General features: G+C 41.2%; 1 protein-coding gene across 7 annotated transcripts in view; it reads left to right on the top strand.

Moving 5' to 3' along the window:
* Positions 1 to 1,672: 1,672 nt before the first annotated feature.
* The window catches only part of prdm16 (PR domain containing 16), a 160,196-nt gene continuing 137,180 nt past the window's right edge, over positions 1,673 to 24,688 (top strand). For 4 of the 7 annotated variants that reach the window (XM_026368703.2, XM_026368705.2, XM_026368704.2 and 1 more), the window contains exon 1: positions 1,674 to 1,979. In XM_026368703.2, coding sequence (XP_026224488.1) covers positions 1,943 to 1,979 — 37 coding nt within the window. In that variant the 5' untranslated portion in view covers positions 1,674 to 1,942. Of the gene's footprint in view, positions 1,980 to 24,688 lie in introns of all 7 variants that reach the window. The other 3 variants (XM_026368707.2, XM_026368706.2, XM_026368709.2) reach the window with 2 other exon arrangements.

Here is a 24,688-nt window from a genome sequence, read left to right as displayed (position 1 = left end):
CATGAAGCCAGAAAATCCGAGAAATGTCCGACAAATAGCGACATATGTGCACTGATTTCATGCCAATAATAATAATAATAATAATAATAATAATATTAATAATAATAATAGTAATAGATCATCTCTATGCATGGGTTTGAAAGTAGCCTATCCCATAAAAGTGCAGCGTGATTAGTGTGCAGAGAATTGATCCCTACCGCTCTCCCAGCAGACTGCAGTTGCTCCATCACCACCGATCTTTAATAGGCTCCAACACAGAGTCGCCTTTATTCAGCCAAACTAAACGGAAACCATTCCCATATGACATGTAGGCTACAGGCCCAGGCACCACATGAATATGACGTCCAGCCTACCACCATCATTCATACTGGACTGTAGTACTTTTAGAAATAGTAGATAAATTCATATGCACAGCTTCTGTCAAGCCTCATTTATTTGTTTTTAGAGATGGTGATTTAACATTTAGGTCAATAACAACAAATTGGCAGCATTATTTTATCAGTACAATATAATTAATTGAATTATTAATAATAATTATTATTATTACTGTAAATATAATAAATAATAAATAATGATTAATACATAAAATATACTATTACATTTTGACATATGCAAGTACAACAATTAAATTGTATAAGTAAAAGTTACCAGTTTGCTTTTTGTAAATACAGTAAATGACCTGATTTGCAACGACAATGTTGATAAGTTGATAAAAACAAAAGAATAAATTGTGCAAACTTGAATGAATAATTGTATGTTTCCTAAATGGAAATCAAAAAATTACCTCGTTGTCCTTCATCGGGCTGCTGGTTGCACAGGAATAATGTAAAGGTGGTCTCCTCCCGCCTGCAGCAGACAAAACAGGTGCAAGGCAAATATGACATGAGAAAGTCTGCAGTCCACCTTGGTTCAGGTGATATGCGCTAAACTTTACACGTCACTGGCGCAAACAGTGAGTACAAGCACTTCTCCAAGAAAGAACTGCTGCAAATACGATTGTTAGAAATGTGAACATTGTGTGAAAGAAGGCAAAAAAAAAAAAAAAACCTGGACTTCTCCCCGGTACGGAATCTTCTGGTGGAGGCTCCGTGCATGCGTCAAACAACTGCTGGCCGCTGCTTGTCCTGAGGGCAACAAGGTCCTCACACACACACACACACACACACACACACACACACACACAGACACTCAACCAAACCATAGCCTGTAAAGTGCAACTCCCAATCGAACCTTGCACCTATTTATGCTGCACAGGAAATAATCAAGTTAAAAATAACCAGTGCAGTTGGAGCAGTTTTTGGCACAACACGAGATTAGCAGCTGCGTCAAGAGCCCAGGAACACAAAGATCTGGGAATCAGTAACTTCACAAAGAAACTTCTGTTTTAACGTCACAGCAAAGTATAAACATTACACTAATTTAAATAATAATAATAATCATAACACACAGTGATCATAATAATATTCATATAAACAACGAGCTTTTCTTTGCTATAATACGACCTTGACTTCACCAAACCTCCCGATGTCCACAGCCCGTTGAAGAAAACCAAGTTGTCGCAGTTAAAAGGGTAAAAAATCCAAGAAGGTGCTGGCAGGAGCTGAATGGGGTGGGTGGGGGGGGTGCATGGGTGAGGAGGGGGACGAGGGTAAGGGGATGGTAAGGGGGGACGGAGGGAAGGTGAGATGGTGAGGAGAGAGCAGGAGGAGGAGGAAGAGGAGGAGGGGAAGAGATAAGTGATCTAAAGGGGAGACGATAGGACAAAAAAGTGATGATGATGAATACATTGGAAAGTTTTTTGGCCCCGGCAAGGGTGTCAGATTGAATGGCCTGTGCGCATGTGCGAAGGTGTCCAAACTGACAATGCTGGTGAGATGAAGATAGTGTTGTTGCTGCTTCTGGGCTCACGGAGGACGACGAGAGGAATCTACAAGCCGACAAGATGAGATCCAAGGCGAGGGCGAGAAAACTGGCCAAAAGTAGGTTTTTCCTTTTCCCCCCTTCTTATCGCTTTCAGCCGCCGGCACCAAACTCCTGGGTCGGTAGATGTCCAGTGTGTCCTTGTCATTTGTCATATCCTTAAGAGAGGAGGGGGCGACTCTTTGTCCAGAGATAACTTTTTCTGCTGGAAACGTGTCCCGCTCCGGCTGCTCCGTGTCCGCGTCCGCGTCGTTCCCCCTGCGTGCTGCGCTCTTTGGCTTCGTTGGTTTCCCAGTGTCAGAAAGTTTCATGTGTGATGAGAAACGCCGCTGGTGCTTTTAGTCGCTTACTCTCCGACAAACACCGGCGTCCGAGCCTCAGCTCGATCTGGTCATTTGGTTGTTTTTTTTTTTTTTTTTTAGGGTCGTCGGAGGTTCGGCTGGAGGTAGATTTCGTTTCCCGAAAGTTACGAGCAAAGTTGTCGAAATGGATAGTAACTTTTTTTTTTATATAGAGCCGTTCCAAGTCTTGTGAAATCATATTCCCGGCTTTTGAAATAGTGGGCGCTGTGGCACCGCTCTGCTGCTGCTGCTGCTGCTGCTGCTGCTGCTGCTGCTGCTCAGCTCACACCGAGCTCAGCTGCACACGGAGACGCCAACATGTGCATTCAGAAATACACAGCTAATATTTTTAATGCAGATTTCTTTTTTTTGTTGTTGTTGTTGTTTAGTCGATCCTGCTTGAACCAGCAGAAGATATCGCTCTCTGGCAACTTTTGTTTTTTTGTCCCAGGGCCCTCGGACTGCTGCAGACTGGTTCCTCCTCCTGGGAATGTCAATCAATAATGCGCCCATGCTCCCACTTACTGGACTGCTCCTCGCGTCACACGGAAAATTCATGTATTCAGTTTGAACACGACTTTGTTGTTGGAAATGGACCGTGTTTATTGTTTGTTTATTGTTGGTGGGTTGATTTATGAATTATTGAAATTATTTACACCATCCTGTTGTATTCCTGCACGAATGCACTTTGTGTTTTTTTACAGTCAACTATGTGGGTCAGTCTGCTTTTTAATACTCGGTTCATCTGAAAGACGATTGCTTTACTCCACAAAGATTAATTTAGACCTGCTGACGTTTGCTTTTGATGTGTTTTAATATGTCTGTTGTTTATATATTTTTTAATCTGCAGTGAGTTTCGATTTGTAGTTTAGTGAAAATGTCAAGTTAAAAACAACAGGAACATTTAACCTTCAGCATTTAAGTATTTTTAAGACACGTTTATTAAATTATTTTAAATTAGAACTGTTGCTGTTTTTAGGTTGGACGTTTTTAATAGTTTGTTTACAGGCCTTTACAAACTTTGTAACTTTGCCAAAGCCATGGCCTTCTTAATCCAACGTCATACCTCGATCTGTGTATTAAAAATAATTCTGGCATTTAAAAAAAAAAAAAAAAAAAGCTCAGCATTCACATGTCAGACTTTAAGTGAAATAAATACGTGTGCACAGCCTGTCAAACAAAACCTCGTACGTGTTTATTTAAAATGAAACTACAAGTCTCACAGTGCGTTTTAAAATGCTAATGAATGCATGAGGTGGGGTTCTTACATTTACAGTCATGTTTTCCCAGAATTCAGAAACATAATAATACGAATAAAAATAACTAACCCTCTTTTTTTTTTTACATGCAATGTTTTTGTTATTGCTTTTGCATGTACCCAATTTTAACACAGAAATAAACAAATAAAGAAAACGAGCAAAAAAAAAAAAAAAAAAAAAAGCAAAACGCTCATTAGACTGCTTTGTAAAAATAATGAACCATGCGGAGGCTCCTGCTTCTTGCCAGTAATTGCACTTGGTCTTCATCTCTAAACAGCCCTCATAGTCTGTTGATCCGGGTGCTAATGAACACAAATACCTGGCTTTGCAGCACCCTCATGTCGGACCACTGAGGTCCTCTGCAGCCCAGAGGCCGCTTGTGTTGCAGCGGTTTTTTTTTTGGGGGGGGGGAGAAAAACAGAGCAGGCGTGAAAAAAATATCTTGTTCTTCTTAACATTCAAAACATGCAGGCCCACAACTTTAGAATAAGACGCGTGGGAGTAGATCCCAGCCTCCCTTTTTTCCTTTTCTGCCGTTTAGGTAAAATGCTGTGCAGCAGGCCCTCTGCAGCATCCACCAGCTGCTTTCTCATTTTATTGGGAACCCTCGTCTACATGTGCTTCTCTCGGCGCTGCACACTTGGACCAGGCGACACTGGAAAGTGCACGACCTAGTTGATGCAGTCTTCCTGGTTTGTTTACAGAATGCTTTGGGGTTTGTTAGGGTTATAATGTCACATCGCCCTCACAAGTGGGCCTTTTAGTTGTTTACCTGTTGCCACTTCTCCTCTGTGTTCCTCACACTTTCAATAATTTACTGGGTTTAATTTGAGCTTTAAACGCTGCATGTCGTGTTGATTATTATTTAATTTTACCTGGACCTCAGCCCATTCTGCTATATGATGCCTCCCGTTGATTATTATGGATTTAAACATTTGAATGGTATTTTATCTTTCAGCGAGTAAAGAAATCCTGTGACGCGAGTTTAACGCTGCATCTCATTTGATGAAAGATAACGGCTTGGATAGGATCTGGCCTTTCGATGTGTGAAAAAATAAAAATCGATGCATGCAATCTGGAAAAGAACACAGCACCAAAGTGACAATAAAATAGGTTTCGCACCTTATTTGCTCACACTGGCGATATTTTTCTTAATCGATGCTCACATGTCTGTGCGCTGCGCACAGGTCTGTGTTGCGCACTGACTTTAACACCCCGCGTCTGTTTTATTGCGTTTTATTTTCTGTTGAGCTTTAAATTGGGTTCAGATCAATTAAGAGTTCCGGTTGAGTGGGTGTAGTTTTTTTTTTTTTGTTTTAATCACCTGTCATTTTCTGGTGGACAGGTGAGACAGAGAGACGCTGCTCCTCTGCTCTCCTGCAGCCTCTCCACAGAAAGCTGAAGAAAAACAATTAAAACAGAAACATGTAATCGCTCTTCACACATGAAGAGAAGCAGGAAGGTCTCGAAGCCACACTGATTCTGACCGCAGCTCACACAAACCATTGATTTTCTAAACATGTTTAGTTACAGGGCGGCCTGCATTGTCAAGTCAATCAAATAAAAGCTCGCTTTTTACCACCTGCTTGTTTTTTTTTTATTATTTCTTTTAATTGTTTTTTTGCTGATTTTGCACAAAATGACCACTATATCTCCTCACCCACCACACACACACACACACACACACACACACACACACACACACACAAGTTCTGACTCTCTCCCTCCCTCTCACTCCCCCTCTCACTTTTTGGCTTATATATACTAATTGCCAGATATCCTATTGATCTTTGTGTTAAAGGCCCTTATTAGATGGACTCCCAGTCATGAACTTGGCCTGGCTCAACAGCTTCTGGTGTTTTGACAGAAGTAATAAAACCCAACCCATAACACTTTAAAACCAACAATGGTAGCTATGTTGAACTTCTGGCTAAACGTTCAGGGTTCTGTGCAGGCTCCCATGTATTAGTGCTTTGCAGCTGTAATGTGTGTCAGATAGCACTCCTCTGTGTTCGCAGATTAGAGCCTGAACATAAAGACGATACCATCATCAAATGAAAATTGAATGCATGGTAGCGACTGCTTAGTTAGTTGTACCGTCTGAAAGTGTAAATCTCTGTTTTAGTTGCTTTTATTTTGAAGGAAGAGACAGTGGGCTGATAAAGGCAACATAAACTAATAGAAGTGTTATTGATGACTCTTACTTTGATAGATTTAGAAGATGTTTCCATAGTGTTACAAGAAGTTTAATTAGTGATGCTAGTTTTGTTTCTAATTGTCAAATTATCATTGTGTATGTATTTATTTACTGTTAAGTTGGACACATTGCAAAACAAAACTACTATTGAGACCTTTCTTTTAGTGCTGTAGACTATTCATAGATAAAACAGGATAAGGCACCTCTGACTCTTGTGCTCTGATCAAGCCCATTTACATCAATTAATGCTGTTTGTATTGCTCTAATCTAGCTATACTAATTTAAATTTTCATCTCTGTCTAAAATGACTGAACCTAAACATCATAGTCTCGTGAGTCTTTGCAACTGAAAACCGAGTTCATTCAGGTGACGTCAGATTGTGACATCGTGTTTTTTTATTTTTAAACTGAACTTTAAATTAAAAAAATGCTGTTTAGCCATTAACAGTGATTAGTAAAAGTTCAAGTTGTGAAACAGAAACACTACACTTTCTTTCTTCATGGTATTTGGTCATTTTGATCTGAGCAATTGGACTGATTTTAAGATCATTTGTATCAGATTTTGAAGGATTGACAAAATTGTGTAGCCTAACTAATTGCATCAGTCCACATTTGGCATGTGTACGTATGCTGCATAAGTACTTGATTATGGAAGTTTGTTGAACGTAAGACCGTCATCCTGGCCTACTGTGAGCATGTAGGACACAGTGTAGAGTGTGTTGTGAGCAGTGTCTTCTTTCTATATGTATTGTCCATGTGTGTCCAGTAAAATAACTTTGTACTGTACATGTAAAACTGTAATGAAGTAACTTCTTTCCTGACTTCTAAAAAGTCAAGTCACTTTCATAACAAAAGCATAAATCAGTCTTTTTCTAACATGTTAATTTGTCGTAGTGGAAGTTACTGTGGTTAAGGTTAGGGTGAGCTTTTGGTCACGGTTATGGTCAGTCTGTTTCACTAACATATGGTACGCATTTTTCCTTCACATAATATGATACAAAAAAAGATGCATTGCCTTTTGTAACCATATCTTCAAATTTGCTGCGAGAGGAGACTCTTGGACAATGTTCTTTCCAGGAAAGTATTCACATTACCCTGAAACGCGAAAAGAACTGTGTAGTCTGATGTCTCAGTTCTGCTTACTAGTTCTAAATCTTCCAAATAGCCACCATAATAAAGAAAACTTTCAAGATCGCTTCCGCCTGTGCAGGGAAAAAAATAAATCATAAGGAACTTGTGACTCGACGAATAGCTGGCGCTTGAAAGCTGTAAGAGTGGGAAGATTTAATATTTTAGAGGTTAGTTCAGTTGGAACTTATTGGTTAAAGTTTGTTTTACAGCAGTTTTACTGACACTTTTTTTATTAACTACACTGAGTTCACTACATTTATTCAGTCAGTTAATGTTACAATTGTGCTGCTGATGCTATGGCCAAGTATCCCTGGAAAATAATAAAGATCTGGTGTAACCTGTTCAATTGCAGGTGCCGCAACATGCCGCCTTGTGTTTCCACAAAAATACAGAGAATACATGGAATCCCCTCATGTTATCATAACATTAGTTATAGACAATTTGTATAGATGTTTCACTTATCCTATCCCATATCTATAGATATATATTCGTCTGTTATTTCTTTGAAACAAGTCTCACATCATTCTGTACTGTAACATCTCAGATATATGTATTTTTTATATGTCTGAATGCAAATATTCAGTTTGGTCATACAATAAGGAAAATGACTCCAGTTGCAGTACTGTGACTTGGAACACTCCCTCCTCAGCGTTGGCTGAGACTCACTCAAGACTTGAAAACAATGGGTTGGCCTTTAGTGGTTCCCTGCCTTGGAGTGTATGCGCACCATACACAGAAATGCAGATAGAGTGTGAATAAACACGCATGCGCACACCTTAGCGTTGACAGATTTTCGGCACTGGTATGGTTTAACCCCAATCAATCACGAACAAGAATGGTTGAGTGTAAATGTCATCCAAACAGCAGGAGTTGGCACAGTTCGCTCTGTGTGTGAGTGTGTGTGTGTGTGTGTGTGTACAGCATTTTGTATGGTTTTTGGAGGTCCTGTCACTGTTCTGAGCTTTGACCTTGAGCTAGTCTGACAGAGAGATGGGTGGCCACCTTTTACACCTGGACACATGCAAGTATCCACACGCACGTTTTAGCTCTACGCATCCTGAACGGTCTCGAGCTGGCTCAGTCAAATTTTGATTTGACATATAAATACAAATGCATTAAGCCCTTGCGCATGGCTCTAAATCCCATTCATTCCACTGATACATTGACCTCACATTAACCAGTTGGCAAATATGCCTCTTTCCTGCCTTGCACCATGACCTCATCCACCGTGTTTGTAAAAACACGACAATCTCCCAATCGTTTGGCAGTGGAGACTGTGGCATGCCTGAGAGAGTTTAAGACATATCCCTGATGTTTTCTTTTTAAGCAGCCCCCTGTTTTTCGTCTCTCCTCATACTCTTCGATTTCAGTCTGCAGATGGGGGTAGGGCCTTGTTAAAAATAGCCAAGCAGCGTTCGGAGAGCGATATGTGTTCTTGTAAAGGACGTTCAAAAAATGAAAAGCCATTCCATTGCAATTGAATGTATTTTGTGTTGACCCGTGGCTACTTATCAGGTTACATGCCAGCACTGCTGCACCATGTCTAGAAGATTCATCCAGAGCTAAGAATATACTGAGTCTGCTGGAGTTGTCCCATATGAAATACCTCGCCCTGATTTCTCAAGTATGCTGATTAAGTCTAAATCATTGTCTCTCTGTGTGTCTAGTGTGATTGTACACCACCCGCTGTTACAGTGTGTGTTGTTTGCAAAACAAGTGGCAAATGTGTTGAGTCCCTAATTAGCGTGTTTTAGCAGCCCTCATGATTCCTCCTTGCATTGTGATATCCCTGGTATTGTTCAGCATTGTGACTAGTCTTATCTGGGTCTAATCCTGATTTGTTTGGTATTAGCCTGTTCACTTTCTTGCTCTCTCCTTTTGTTTTTTGTTTTTTTCATTTTTTCTTTTTCATGCTCTTTTGTCAGAAAGGAAGTACCTCTTGGCATGAAGCATTTTAGCAAATTAAGAAGGACTTATGTTATTGTTTTTGCAAATTTCTGTTAAGAAAAGAGAGGAAGTATTAATTTATGCATTTTTTTTGTTTTTTTACACGAGTCACTTGGTCTCATGTAAAACATTAAAAATATGGACTAAATCGTAGCAAATATGTAGACTGGAAATTCTTATTAGTGTCCAACAGCTGATGTCAGGTTGTGTGTTAAGGGCTTCTTAGATAATACATGTACATTATAATGGCACAGTGTCAACTTGTGGTGTCAAGTATTTAGAAGTGAGTTTACTTCACTTTACTTTAGTAAATCTATATTACCCACAGAGACATATTTAGTTGTGGACACACATAGTGGAATGTGACTCTTAATTGTCTTTCAGTCAGTTGAACAGAGCTTTTTTTCTTTTAGTTATTCTTCTGTGGTAGTTTCACAAATTGTTGCTCGTCTCTCGAGACGCACACACTTCAGTCTCAATCTGGCGCTGCTGATGGCTCATCCTGTCCAGATATGATAAGGAGACAAACTGCTCTGTCCCCTGGGCTGTTTGTCTGTCTTCGACACAGACAGTCATGTGTGGAGCAGTGCGGCTCTAAACTCCCCCTGCTTGTTTCCCCTTTCATCAGACCGCCAGTTCAAAGCCTTGGCTCCATCTTCACTTCTATCTCTCCCACTCCTCCCTCTCTCCCCTCCTCACCGTCTTTCTCACTGTGTTTCGTCATTAGCACAAAGATGGGCATGCAGTGTCTCATTAAAGTGGATTAGAGACATCTCCATGTTTCACAGGGGCCAAGCGGGACATTTCTCTTCTCTAGTCAAACCCCCCCCCCTCCACCACCCACCCTTTTCTCTCATAGATCAGGTTCTTTGATTTGGCCAGATAAAGACCCCTTTCATGTCGGTGGGGACGGTTAGCGATTACACTGTCAGACCCATCGTTTTGGTGAGTTTGACAAATTTGCCGTGCTAGGTGGGGCTGGTGTAGGGATTGTGCTGGGCGGGTGTTGTACAAGGAGATTCACAGTAATTGAGCTGTCATTATCCAGTGACCCTGCCAGGCGTTAGTGAGTTGGGCTCACCAGTTCACTATTTGTTTAATACTTGGCTAACTTTCTTTGTGAGTATGATGGATAGAAAGAGAAGTGAGGAGAGGGGGGGAAGAGAGTGGAAGTGGGGTACTGGTCCCCAGATGAATGCCTCTGCTTATTTCACTACCTCTCTTGAGCACTGCTGTCCATGAAATTGGCTCCACTACATCATTGCTGTAAGTTTCTTTTCTCACCCCGCTCCTCCCCGGTGCAACACAATTAGGCCCGAATCACCGGCTGCCATTTATTTTCATACAAAATGAAAACTGGTGGCATGTTGATTACCGAACTCCCCAGAGACAAAGGGCCACTATTGGTGTGGTTTAATTTCATTAAGTAGAGTATGGTGCATGGGATAAATATATTAAGAGCTCCCTCTCATTGCAGGCCATCCATTTACTTCAGCCACTCTGTATGCTAAACAAATCCTTAGGTGTTACAGTGGTGGAATTTGAACAAATCTCCGGGAATGGTTTGGTTAAAATGAGGCACATATCCACTGCGCTCACTCTTTTGTTTTCAGATGAAACTTGTTTTATTTTCTGTTTGCTTTCTAATCTCTTTACACTATCCGCTGAAACATAAAAATATATTCTCAGCATCAGCTAATGTTCACGTTGCTGAATTTTGTCATGTTATGTTTAGAGATACTAAAGGATGCATTTTGACGTCGAACACTTTATTTGTCGAGAGCTTCATATTTATAGGCTAGAAAGACGTTGCCTGGTGTAAGTGAGGGAGAGGGAAGAAAGTATTTTTCCTGGCACGATAGTGTGACTGAATTAGCCCAGAGATTTTGATGAAGGAAATAAGAGCCTCCTCCTCGTTAACCTGGAGTCAGATTAGTTGTGAGGCGATGAGTAGGGTGGAATGTGTGTGTGTGTGTGCCTGCTCATGAGCGTGTGTGTGTGTGCGCACTTTCTTGTGTGTGTAGGTGTTTGAGGGGTCTTTGCTAAAACATTTCAAGATGGCCCATTAGCTGGCGCAGGTCTGTCCCCTCCCGACACTAGGATTCCTCTGTGCTGACCCCGTCTCCTCCGCCCCTCCACCTCTCCACCTCTCAGCCTCTCTGTCCCAGAGGCCCCCATCCTCATCCTGCCAAGTGTACGGTTCCAAAGTAACGATGAAGCTGCCTGCGTGTGAAAATATTGAATTGCAAAAACATCCCTGGGTGAGAGGGTGTGTGAATGGAGCTTTCAGCGCCGGGCCGACCCAGGCCCTGCGCTACTGACTGACGGACAACAAATGGCATTTTGTGTCCAGAGAGAGAGAGAGAGAGTGAGAAAGGGGACAGAGAGGGGAAGGAGAAGAGAAAGGAAGAAGATACACACACACACACACACACACACAGAGGAGAGGGAGGGTCTTGAGGTTTTTAAGGCCTCTTCACTCAGGGGCCCTATATGCAGGTTTGAAATGCCTTATCACATGACCTGTCTGACCTTTGGCCCCCACTCAGCTAAGTGTCAGGCTGTTCTTCACCAGGGAGCACAAAGTCTCACAGCCTCAAAGGCCACCATTCACCCCCCCAATGCAGCTGTACTCCAAAGGTAATAGGTAAAAGTAATGTCAGTGACCTCCACTTTCCCTCACTCTACAGGAGGGCAAAACTCTTAAGATCCCCTGATAATGTCAAAGGTAGAGGGTGGCCATTTTGGCTCCTTATCCACTGCTCCTACTTAGCTCCCATGAGATGAGGTGTAAAGCACAGTGAAAAACCTCTTTTGTGGCCGAACTGTTATTTTAGTTAAAAAGACATTTCAGATTTGCCTCAACCTCAACAATGGATGAGAACGAAAATTAATGATGGAAATGATTACAAACAACATGGTATCGTTTTCATTTGCTGTGCACTGGGAATATAGTTCTGTAACTGTGTGTGTGTGTGTGTGTGTGTGTGTGAGTGATCTGAGTGAATTTCTGATGTCTCAGAAGACTGACTGGGTCACAGTATGACCGTAACCTCCTGTCTCGCTTTGCAACCCACACGCTGGCATATCTCTCTCTCCCTCTCTCTCTCTCTCCTGACCAGTACCAGGATTCTTTCTTCTCTTTTTCGTTTTTCCCCTTCTTCTGACGAACACTGGAGTTTCTCTCTCTCTCTCCGGTCTCCTTTGAAAAGATGCGGCGTCTTTGTCTGGCCTGATAAAGGATGCCATAGTTCCCCTTTTCCCCTTCTTTGTGGCCTGGGGCTGGCGGCTCCTGTAGAAGTGCAAATGGTATCCTCTCGGAGGGGCTATCCCCGTGGGCCCTGGAGGGCCCTCGCTCTCCTCCAGGCTTGGCTAATTACCACCGTGCTCCCCCCCTTCACAGCCCCCACCAGCTCCCTGGTCCATGGAACCATGGACAGCACATTCCCACAACCAGCACCTGGCCTTCTTTTCTCCTGGCCTGCTTTGATGGCTGACACCCCAGCCTACCCCTCCCTCCTTCCTCATCCTCTTCTTCTCTCTGCCCCACTACCTCATCTTTCTTTCTCTCCCTCCCTTTAACTTCTCCCTCTCTCACTTCACTCTCTCACTGACTCTCATTAATAGAGGTTTTAAATTGCTTTCTGACCCTGACAAACTGCTCTTGTTGAAAAGGGAGACGTTGAAGAGGGAGGGCAGCGGATGTGCGGGAGAGAGAGATGAGGGGGATAAAAGAGAAGTTATGTTTGCATGAATCTATAGTTTATTATATATTATGTCAGGTTGCAGACGTTTACCTAAGCATTGGACTAGTCACGGTCAGATACGCTTTTTGAAACAGAAATACCATCAATACCATCACTTCTGATATACATCTTGTGTACATGTCTACTACTGTACTTGAGTTACTACCACTTGTAACTACTTGTTTAATGTATTTTTTAAACAGAAACTATGTTTTTGTGTAATATTAAGATGCCTACACTTAATTTATTTGTCAAAGTTATACAATATATAATAAATAATATAATAATACACACTTTTGCAGTATTGGTTGCTGGTGGGCAGTTTATATTATATTATATATTTAATATTATATATGTTCTAATTATATTGCATGTAGATGATGTAGGTGATGCAGATTAAGTGGATTTTACTGCAACAGTAGTACACACACACACAGACACACACACACACACATACGTATTTCTAAATTTTGTTGCATATTTGCATTGTACTGCTGCAGGCCTAATCAATAACCCGTCCCAGCGGACTTGAACAATTCATAGCTGCCCTTTGTGCAGTCTTGCTATCCCAGTGAGGGCATTTGGATAGGTTTCTGAAGAAAACAAATAGCTCTATTACAAGCTTGCGTCTCTCTCATGTTCAGTGTCCCAAAGGCAAACTGCTTGGCCTGTATTAACTGTATGTTCTCCACAGGAAAGGCATATATTTTCAGTATAACATAGATTCACCATTAAGTCCAGTACAGTAGTAAGAATAGGTTACACCAACAAAATGCTGCTCTTTTTGAATCTCATAGAAAATATGAATTGCTCAGTGGGCTAATTATATGTCTATCATAATTTAATATGATGAGTAGTATTTGTTGACATGTCAGTCTTCAGCAGTTTTAGTGTCTTGGCTTAAATTGATCTAACTGAACTGGCCATGCTCTGTTTTTTTTTATGTTTAACTCTTAGATTACCCAGACAAAATATTTTTGTTTGTTCTAATTTGATTGTCATGTTCAGATATTTTACAATTAATTAAATGTCATATAAAGCATGACGTTTGCCACATGTTGGAGGTGAGTTTTGTTGTTCCTAGACTGATTGTCAACATGTAGTCAACCTGCCGTATCAGCCTTTCTCTGAGTTGGTGGACAGAGGAAGTGATGATGAATGTGTTGATCTCATCTATTGCTTTTAGATCATTATCCTGCTACAACGGAGAAATAACTCTGTGAACCTTGGACAGCATGTTTTTGTTGTTGTTGTCCTTGATAATCTGATTCAGTACTGATTTAAAATAATCTGGTCAAAAGGCTGCCCCTCTGCATACCTCAACATCCTTCATGTTTCACTATTAGGGTATTATCCTCTTTTGTTTGAAGCATTACTTACTAATGTGTCTTCCTGAACTTTAATAGAGACCACTGTCATTCAGGAAGCTACGTATGGTGTGTTCTGGGCACTGTTGTAATATACTTTGAGGTCAGCTTCTATCTGTTACCTATCTGTTGAAGTTTTTCTTTTTCCACCACTGGTACTATCATTCTGTTCAATCTGGACTAATTTTTCTTCTTGTGGCCACATCCAGGGGGCTACAGTCCCATGAACCTGAAACGTTTTAATAATATTAGCAACTGTATCTGCATGGACGTGGTTTCATAACCATTACCTTGACCGTGCTTGGCAATCGTTTTCTTCCTCATCTCCTCAGACGACCTTCCTTTCTTTCCATGTTAAGTGTGGAGCACACAATGGTAGCAAACAGAACAAGGACCTTTCTGAATTTGAGTAAGCTGAATGGCTGATTATAAGATTAAAAGCACATGTGATACTAATTGAAGACAAGTCTGTGTGAAATATCACTCTGGTCCACTTATGTCACCACTTTTAAGGCGCACCAATAATTTGTATTCGTGCCATTTTAGAAGAAACAATAAACATGTATCAACTCCAACACAACACAGGCAGAAGTAGTGGGTTGTTCTGGGAGCTGCACACACCTAGACCAGTTACACTAGTTTAGCGTTTGGCTTTGGTTCATAAGACTGGGATTAACTTAGTTAGCATACAGACAACAATAAAGCTGCCACAATTTTGAATTAGGAAGATGGTGTCCCAGCAGGAAATGTTTTGACTGATTTTTAGTGTTTTAAATGAATCCGAATGTAAAATAAATTGCTCTAAACATTTTTATGGCTTCTATTAAAACAAAATGAGATTGAGTTTAGGAATTTTTACTCATCTTTGTGGCAGACCAACAGCTATTAAAAGTATTATTGTTAGTTTTATGGGGCATGAATGGCTATTACATCTCGTCTTAAACATTGCCTGCCATCCAGTCTGGACATCCTAAGTATCTCTCTGTTGCTGCCATTTCCAGCCACAGCTGCCCTTCCCTGTACGGTTCACACATCATCACCTATAGGATTTGGATGATGTCATGAACTGGGCTCCTTCCTCCTCGCCGGTCTCAACCATAATAGCCATCGTTTGGATATGTAGGCATTAAAGCCAAATTCCACACTTGATACTTTTACACTGTTAGATATTAATTTGAAATATTTGATGCATTCCAGGAGTAGATTTTTCTCAGGAACAATATAATAGAGATTTGTGCTGTGCTTATATTTGTTCCACTGATGGGCGTCCCAACTCCAGAAGAACATGACCATTAGTCGCAAGACGAAATCAGAAAAATGATCTTCTTCCATACTGCAAAGGATATCTTTCTCTATTAAACAAAATGGTGATTAAGTATCTGGTAGTCTGGCAGATAAACACCACACTTATCATTAGCCTTTCCTTGAATTATTATTATTAACCACACATCTTAATTATCCCAGTCTCTGCAGCCTGAGATGTTAACATTTAGAATTTATTTAGTTTGGTTTAAAGAGAGGCTTCCCAAATGTCATGTCTCCCTCACTCTCCACCTCTCTCCTCATCAAATCTAGCCACATCCTCTCTTTCAAGTGCAGAAAAGGAAAGAGGGAGATCCGGTTCCTGAATTGTGTTTTATGAGTGGTTGAAACGTCCACTTCTGTGGTTTTTGTCTGTCCATGCTGACCGTTGAGTGCAAATAGGAGAAATATTTTTAAAATGCCTTATTCGTCCCGACATACCACAGGTTTTTGGGATATGCAAATGAAGTTGTTTTAATTAGGATGATGCTGTTTATTACTGTTATTTTAGTGTCATGATGACTTCATGGATTGATTTCTCTCCACCTTCCTGAGTGCACACATTCAGCGTTAGTGAAGAAGATTGGTCAGGTATCTTGTTTTTCAACCACACACTGAAGAGCAGTAAGTGTTTACGAACGGCTTGGTGAAGCAGTGAGAAAGCAAACAAAAGAGACAGGTGGGTGAGGCTGCTGCTGGCTCGTTCCTGGCCTTGACTCATTTCAAAAGTGTTTTTGGTAAACTTCTTTTTAAGACTGAGTTGTAATTTAAAACCCACAGTAACCGATAGTTTTTAAATGATTATTATCAATAATAAAAAGAAATTGTTTGATTACATACAGGTATTTGATACAGTTGTATGATTGTAATTTAACAATAAGTCAAGATAACATATTTGTTTTATAAAATACCATTATTCAAAGCCTGAGGTCTATTCTTAGCATTTTCTTTAAGGTTAAGGAACATATTCATTTGTCTCCTTCGGTTCATCCACACTGCTCTCTTCTGTTTTAATTTAAACTAGGTGTGGGGTTTTGCTGTCTTTTCTTTTGACACTTTGCTGTTTATCTGCCAGACACGGGCTAAGGGCAGGACCCACGGAAAAGAGGGGCAGATTTTTGTTTTCAGAGGGCTGCAGGGAAGTTTGATGCCAGGTTCCTCCGTGGCAAAAGGCAAGGTCCCGACCCAGCACATCTGAGAGTACTTTGGTGAAATAACAGCAAATGTTTGTCTTGTATTGTATGGCACGCTGCTGGAGGAGTGCTAAAGCCCCTTCTTCCAGTGCCTAAAGCACCTCTTAATAAAATAGTCGAGAATAAATCCTTCACCTTAATCTTCCCCTTAGATTACTGCACTCAGGGTGGGAAATTAGCAGCAGACCCACATGCTTCCCTCTTTCTTTGACATTATCACAACTTTATTTGCAAGTGCCTCTGCCTCTCTTGCTCTCTTTCTCTGTCCATCACTGTATCATTCCTTAATGTTTTGTTTTTCTGTCTCCATCCCATTTCTCTCTATGTGGTAGTCCAGATGAACTCCTCCTTGGCAGGGGGGAATGATATTTTATTTGGTCAGTATTAGGAGCAACATGTGGCTAATGGTTGGCTGCATTTTCCATGGTCTGGTCCTCATCAGTAGAGAGAAGAGGCCCAAACAACTAAACATGGCGTTGACAATTGATACGAGTCCTTTTAAGTGGATCTACTTGGTTAAAAAGGGGGGTGGGGTGGACTTTGCGTGAACACGCGCATGTGTGTGCACATTTGCTTTTGCATGTTAATTAGGACACTAAAACACACACACACACACACATGCACAGTGTCCTTTGGGGAACATACAGAAAAGAATGTGTGTATCCCTTGTGCCCAGAAGTGTAACCCACACCTTGAGTATGGTAGCGGCGGCAGCTTTGAGCGTAGTTCGTCCCACCGTCTGATCCTTGTAACCAGAACTCTCCTTTACAGCTTCCTGTCCGCTTGGCCCACCTTCTCCTTTGCCCGCCTGCCATCTGGGTCTGCCAGGAGACACACACATGCAAACTTGTGCACACACACACACACACAGAGCGTAGGTAGGACAGGGGTCCTCATGCTCTAACCTGTGTATTTCACTTACCACTGTACCTTTGAAACCAATATTACACAGAGGAGAAGCGATAAATACACAGTGTTCTCTGCTTTTCTTTCTTTGTTCATTTATTCTGACAGAGGGAATCAGAACTTGTTTAATCTCAAAGCTCTGGTCACACTGTATCTATAATTTCCATATATTCAAACAAAACCTCCCCGTTCTTTTAACAAGGAATTGGATTTTAAATATTGCTGTGGCAATGTTATTGAGACTCTGTGGGGTTAGCATCCCAATATTGACACCTGTTAGATTCCTCTAGAGCCTGAGATCAGCCTAACATCCAAAGATAACTGGGTCTTTCGAAAGTGAAACCAATAATTTATAGAACAGGAATAGTGCGAGTTGTAGTAGTAATAGTTTGACTAAAACTTAACGGGACTTTAACTAACATCAAAGCCTTGTTGGAGGTGGGTATCTAAATTACGTACCTGTGCAGATAGTGTTTCCATGCAGGGGGCACTGTGAGTTTTTAGTTTCACAGGTTTTAGTTGACACTTTGATCACTTCTTCTACTCTTCATACCTACATTGTGTTTACGATCAGATCTCACACACTTACACTCACCACAGGTGGAAGGGACAGTGTAGCAAGAGACAATGCACCGATGTGTAACCGCATGCCAACATGATTTCTGTAACAGTGAGAGCGACAGCGGCCGTGCATTACTTAAAACGAATCTTCTCCTCTTTCATCACCTACAGTCACGGAGTTTGTGCGGAAAAATTACATCTAAAGTGCCTGAATAGAAAAGGAGGTTCCGATATTTGTTATGTTAGGAGTTTTAATTTGCATGTTATCCAAATGTTTATGGTGTCAGTGATGAAAACGTCATTAAAAGTCAGAGAGTGTTTGCGCATGTTTGTACTGTATGTGATGGAGGGTGACAGGGAATACCTGACCAAAGTGGATAAATAAATAGTTTCACAGGTTGCTTCTGAGGTGATGAGAGTGTGAGGAATATAAGAGTGTAAAAAAAAGGCAGCGTTTTCTTCCCCAGTGCTGCAGGTGCCCATTCAGCTTATTGATGTTCTGGACGACTTTACTCCAAAGTGAGCAATTTATGCACTCTTTCCAGAGATGAGGGCTGAAGTGGCGCGCTTATTTTAGCAGAGTCTTGTGGTCATGACTTGTGGTGACATATTAATTGTGCGGTTCCTCAAAAAAAAAAAAAAAACCAAAAGCTGGTGTCACGATTGGCCCAGTGCTGTTTGTAGAGCTTTGAAAATTGGTTTTGTTTGGCTGGAAAGCTCTTGGGTGTTTATTTACACATCAGGCTGTTTGAAATGGCAGCTGACTCTCTTCCTCTCTCTGTATGTGTGTGTCTGGATACATATATGCTGTATTCTTGCTCATGTACATGGCATCTGTGTATTGCATGTTTGTATGTGAGAGATAACGAGTGCTTAGAGGAGAAACAGAAGAGGTGAGCAAGACAGTTTCCCTGACTCACCTGTCTCTTGAGTTTCCACGCACCAGTCGGCCTTGCGATCCTCTTCATCCATTATTGACCATATTCATTCACACCACTCTCTAGAACACATTACAACCTTATGTGCTGCTGTGTGTTGATATGTATCTGGCAACTTTCGATTTTTTTTTTTATATGCACAGACGTAAGTAAGTGTCCAGCTGCATCTTCAATCATAGAGTTGGACATTAGGGGGAAAAGACTCGCCAATGACAGCATAGACTCAGTGTTTTAATGAGCATGTCCAGTATTACTTCACCTCTTGCTCTGACACTTTGTGTGTGGCTTTATTAAGGAGAAGAGCACACTTGTTTTGTCATGTTCTCTCCAAAAAGTGATATAATGAGACCTCGTGTCACTCAGGAGCATGAGCTCATCATTGTGGCAAAGATGACCACTACAGTATAAATTGGGATAATTTACAGAGTTGTTTCCTTAGCACAGCTGTAAAGCAAAATGCTACACACACACACACATACACACCTGTAAGTACATCGACTGTAAATTTGTAGGTTATTTCCTGAAACTGAAAGAGCTCAGCAGTTCAGTGAAACCAGTGAGTAAAGGAAAGTAACTGCTCAGGCACCTACTGTATCTGAACACAGTTACCAAGACAACAATTGTTTTAGCTGGCGTTTCTGTGAAGAGGAACATTAGACAGCAACATGAGGTCTCAACAAATTAGCCAACTGGAAAATTGACATATTTGTTCTGTGTTTGTTCTGGAGAGAATACCTTGTTTCGAGTAAAGACAAATTAGAGTTTGCTTTCCACTTTTATTTTCCATGCTCTGTGACTGGAAATTTATAATTGTTCCATCAGAGACATAAAAACTTCACTGTGCAGTATTTTGCAACATGGGATGCACTGTATGAATATTTAAATTGACCTAAAAACTATATGGACTTGAGATTATGTGAATATACAGTGTCAGCACACACAATATGACCTCGACTGAAGTAAAAACACAAGCTTATGTATGCACAAATATAAAAACCCATGCACATATATGGTACACACGTCCACGCACACTCGTGTCCTGCCCCATGCGTGCATCAAATGATCCAGGTATATTAGTTGTCGTTTAATGATGTGAGACTGATCTCTCTCTCTCTGTCTCCTCAACAGAATTATCAATAATAAGATTTATCTTCTTCCCCTGCAGTCTTGATTCAATTATCTCCAACTCTTTTCCTTGCTCTCTTCCTCTAGTATTTGCCCCTCCACCGTGGATCCGTTTCCAATTGAAGGCAGGTCATGCTTTGTGTTTTTCTTTGTCATGACAGGATCCTCAACGAGTGGAGGTTCCCTTTGACTGCTGCTTAATCAGATCTGGAAAGGGAGAGGGAGGGAGGGAAGGGATGAGGAATGGAGAGCTGGGGGTAACCAGGTAAAAGTGGGGTCAAAAGTAGTTTACCTCCAACTCCTCATTGTCTGCATTTCCCCTTTTTAGGTAAATTCGATTTGTGTTGGCCCTCCTCCTTCCCCTCCTTGTAATGTGTGTTTCTTGTCCAATCTAAAACCTTTGAAGTTTGAAGATTCCCTTGCCCCTCCATGTGCCCACCTCGGCCAAATCCCCTAACCCCAGTGCCTCCACCTTAGTTTGCCCCCATCCACCTACTTCCAGGCATACCTCGTTACCTGAGGCTGTAATAGAAGAAAGAGTGGAGGCTAATTCAATTGACTCTACTGGTTCTCTACCATTGAGGGGGTCATTGGTTCAATTTTAGGCTTCAGAAAAAACTTCATGAAGTGGAAAAAAAAAATCTTTAAAGGATATCAGGAAAACCAAAGATGGCTACAGTAGTCAATCAATGCCATTAGATATAACCACCAATTTATATGCACAGAAAAAAATAGTAATGTTGCAAAACAGTTGACTGATGTGAACAAAACAGCAGCTGACTGCTACATTCCTCCACTTCATCAGAAATGTGTAGTGAAATAACAACATTATTAAATAAAATCCAGGTCGTCACCCTTGTTGCGTCACCATCTATATCTACCATACATATGACACGTTTGATTAAACAAAAAAAATAAAAACAAAGGGAGAGTGAGTCAGGTAGAGAGTAGAATATATAGATATAGTTAGGTCTGTTTACCATTGGTGGGTCTGGAGGGTGAACATCTTGATTGAAGCCTTTGGCTAACTTCACACAATCTGTGAATGAAGTATTTCTTGTGCAAATGGCCGCATGCTTACACACATATACTGTATGTGTCACGTGCCCTTTAAAAAACACACATCACTTGTTGGTGCGCATGAGGGATGAAGCAGAAAAGAGCAGCTGTTGAAGCAGCATTAGCTGCAATAGTGCAGCAGTTTAGCCATTTGCAGTGTGCTTGTAGTTCCACTGGGAACACATGGTGTGTGATAGATATGTAGCATCTGTCCTGAAGACTAAAGCGAAATTGCACAATTTATAAATTAGTCAAAAAGAGGTTCAGTGATTATTTCTCTTGGGTAAATAACATGCTGATGAACCATTCCTAGTCTGTGCTTTGGCACAAACTGACTAACTAGTTGGCACGTTTAACGCTCACATGCTCCATAACATACATTTTATGGGTTTAACTGATGTATAATGAACTATGATAAAAGTTCACATGAGACGGACATGGATTTTCATCTGCTATGGTTCTTGTAGGAGTCAACGGTGACTTTTAAGTTTTGGGATAATTTCCACAACCGCAAGGCCATCCTGATATACATTTTAACACAGCATTATCCACTATATATTTCCATACTGGAATAATTTAAGAAAACTTGTGCTGCAGGTTAATGTGAGCGTCTTTAATGGAGTCATTGTGTGACAGCTGTTTACGGCCTCGTGTAAAATGGCAGTGTCACATACACAGCTACTATATTTACGATATGTGTTGTGATGGCTGTAAATGCATGAATTGTTCCTTTCCGCAGCTCAGTCGTAAAAGTTTGGTCAGTTTGGAGAGCTCCGAAAGCAACATTCGCAGACCGGACTGTAATAATTTTCACAATATAATGTTGAACCTACCATTCACATCTCACAAATCACCAGTTTTGTCTGTTTTTATTCTTCTTTTTTATTGTGACTGAAAAGAGGAAAGCATCATTCAATTAACAATTTATTTGTCATGAGGCAATTCTTTTTCAAACATGAATGTTTTAATATAGATGTTTTTCCTCCCTGTGGTTACGATCATGGTGTGTGTGACTGGTGTTTGGATCCCTCCACAGTATGTACGAACTGGATTGCCCTTCGCTGGCTTTTTCTTCAGGCTACAGACACAGAGGAGTAGGGCAAAAAGTTGTGAAGAAGGCTCTGAAGGGGTGAATGTATGTGTGGGAGTCAGTGATAGACAGCATCATGTTTTATATGGCTGTGTTTTGGCGAAATGCAGGAGAACGACATCATCTTCAGCGAGTGTCCTTTGGCTTTTAGTTTTATGTTGACCTATCACCCAAATTAAACTTCTACAGTTTTCTCCCTCTCTTCCCTCAACCTCTCTTTGCTGCCCACTGCCAGGCACTTTTGTTTTTACATGGCCGACTTCTCAGGGAACATACTCATATTTGTGGCTTTCGGGGTTGGCAGCAAAGTGTGCTGTGCCTGTCAAGTTTTTTCACTCTGACTTACTCCAATACCCAAATTGAACTGTTAAGTCATTTCCTGTCATCCCCCCTCAACTACCTCCCTATGCCATATTTGCCAATAATGTCAAATTTCATTGTTGAGTCTGCCTGGGCAAAACGTTATGTCCTGTGGTACATCCTTTCCTCATTGTAGCAATAGCACAGTCTGAATTTATAATGAAAGTGGCCCGCCAAAACCTTGATCACTGAAAATCTCTTGAATTCAGATTTGAAACTGATCGGTCTGCTCATGGTGTGCCCAACGGTTTTTGGTTCCTACAAAATACATTTGTTTAAATGACCTTCAAAGCAAAAACAAACATTTAGGTCTCTTTGTGTACCCACAAAAACCGTTAGAGGAGTCCTCCAAGAATAGGCTCATCCAAAGCATATCCCTGAATGTGAGCGAGAGAAGGAGACATGCAGAAGGAAAAGGAGAGAGCAAGATGGTTATCTGAAGTGAGGTCAGAAATGAAACATGTCATAGCAAATTAAAGTCATGTTGTTTGAATTACTCTGGCTTGCTTCTTAAAGGACAGCGTGTCTGTGGAAAAAGAAATGGGCAGAGAAAGAAGAGAGAGGCAATTTACAGTGGGAGCAAAAGAGATAAAGAAGTAGGGAGATATGAAAAGAAAGAATAACAGCACAAGTTAGCGGGAGAAAAAAACCTTGACAGAAAAAAAAATGATGTTTTCTCTGGAACAAATAATGTGACTTGGGCTGAGTCATGGGCCTGCCGAGGAATGATGATGATGATGATGATGATGATGAGAAGAAACCTTGGACTCATTCCTGCTCCGAGCTAAGTTTGGGGCATCATTTACCAAACTGCTGTAGAGGGGCCCCTGCGTATATGTGTATGTGCAATAATAACCACATTCTCTAAGCATCTTCGGCCACCGTGACCTGTTTTTATAGCTGGGAACAGGGATGGGCCAACACTCGTTAGGAAGACTATTTCAGAAGATGGTAGGGAAAAGAAAAAAAAAACGGAGGGCTTGAGGGGAGTAGGATGACCAGAAGGGGGTGTGCAGAGGGACATAGAGGCCACAGGCTGACAGACTGGGCTGTCCTATTGTAATGTTTTGCATGAGAGTCGAGCCAAAGATTTGGCTTTCTCTGGGAAAATGTCCTCCTGAGACTAAGATCTGTGCAGGTTTCCCGGACAGGATTTCACAACTCTGCAACACTGAAAGATACTGGGAAACAAAAAAAAACAAAAAATCATCTCCTCTACATGTGCGTAATTGTTGTAGTCTTTTTTTTTTTTTTTTTTTTTTTTGGTCACATTTTTCATCTTCCACTCTCGTCTCCAGTCCCATCTACTAGCAAAGAGACTTCATAGAGTTACAAATGATGTGTGTGGGTGTCTTTGTACAGGAGAATGTTAGATAAAGATATCTTGAATTCAGTGTATTGTGCAGCCACAAAGACAGGTAGTAATGGATGCAAAACACTTACACATACATTCACACAGAAAGGCAAAGAGTGCAAAACGAGTGGGGATAAGCTGTGCTGCTAATCTCTGCTTCAACAATGGAATGCATTTAGAAGACACATGTGTGCATCTGTTTGTGTGTGTCTGAGCGTGTGTGTTAATGTGTGAGTGATATTGACTGTGTATTCACACGCCCAAAGTACAAGAATCAGATTTTCTTTCGTATTGTGTAGCAGTCTGCTGCAGTGCAAAGTCATGCCACCATAAACACAAAGGGGGACAGGAGTCTTTGAAAAGCAGGAGTGTGTGTTGGAAGACATCAGGCGGTGAATCCATCACGTTACCACTGACAGGCCCAGCGATGGGAAATAAATATTTACTCTAAGCTTCCCCAAATCACATCCAGAGATTTCTCTATGTGCTTTCTGTCTCTTCCTCTCTTGTCCTCAATTTGTGTGCCTCAATATTTCTGTCCTCTGCTTTTTGCCATATTATGTCCTCCTCTATCTATGATTCCTTTTTTGTTACCTATGCATTGTTTCATTGACAAACAGCAACACATAGTGGAGCAGGGGCCCATGTAGATGTGGAACACGGGTCATGTTTACACTCAAGCACACACACCAACTCACACAAAAGGAGGTACAAACATATACACAAACATGCACACCACATGCACACACACACACACAGGGTCAGTTTGAGATATCCATCTGGGGTTTGTCATGTCAGACATGGCCCATGTGTCTCTGTTCTGTAATTATGGCAGTATTTATTTTTTCAGATCGTCCCGCTGGGCTAGGAGCGTCCCATGGTGTGGTTTGGAT

The sequence above is a fragment of the Anabas testudineus genome, chromosome 7, assembly GCF_900324465.2.
Source record: "Anabas testudineus chromosome 7, fAnaTes1.2, whole genome shotgun sequence".
In the NCBI taxonomy this organism is placed as follows: Eukaryota; Metazoa; Chordata; class Actinopteri; order Anabantiformes; family Anabantidae; genus Anabas; species Anabas testudineus.
Note: the sequence above shows the minus strand (reverse complement) of the source record. Positions and strands in the feature narration are given on the sequence as shown.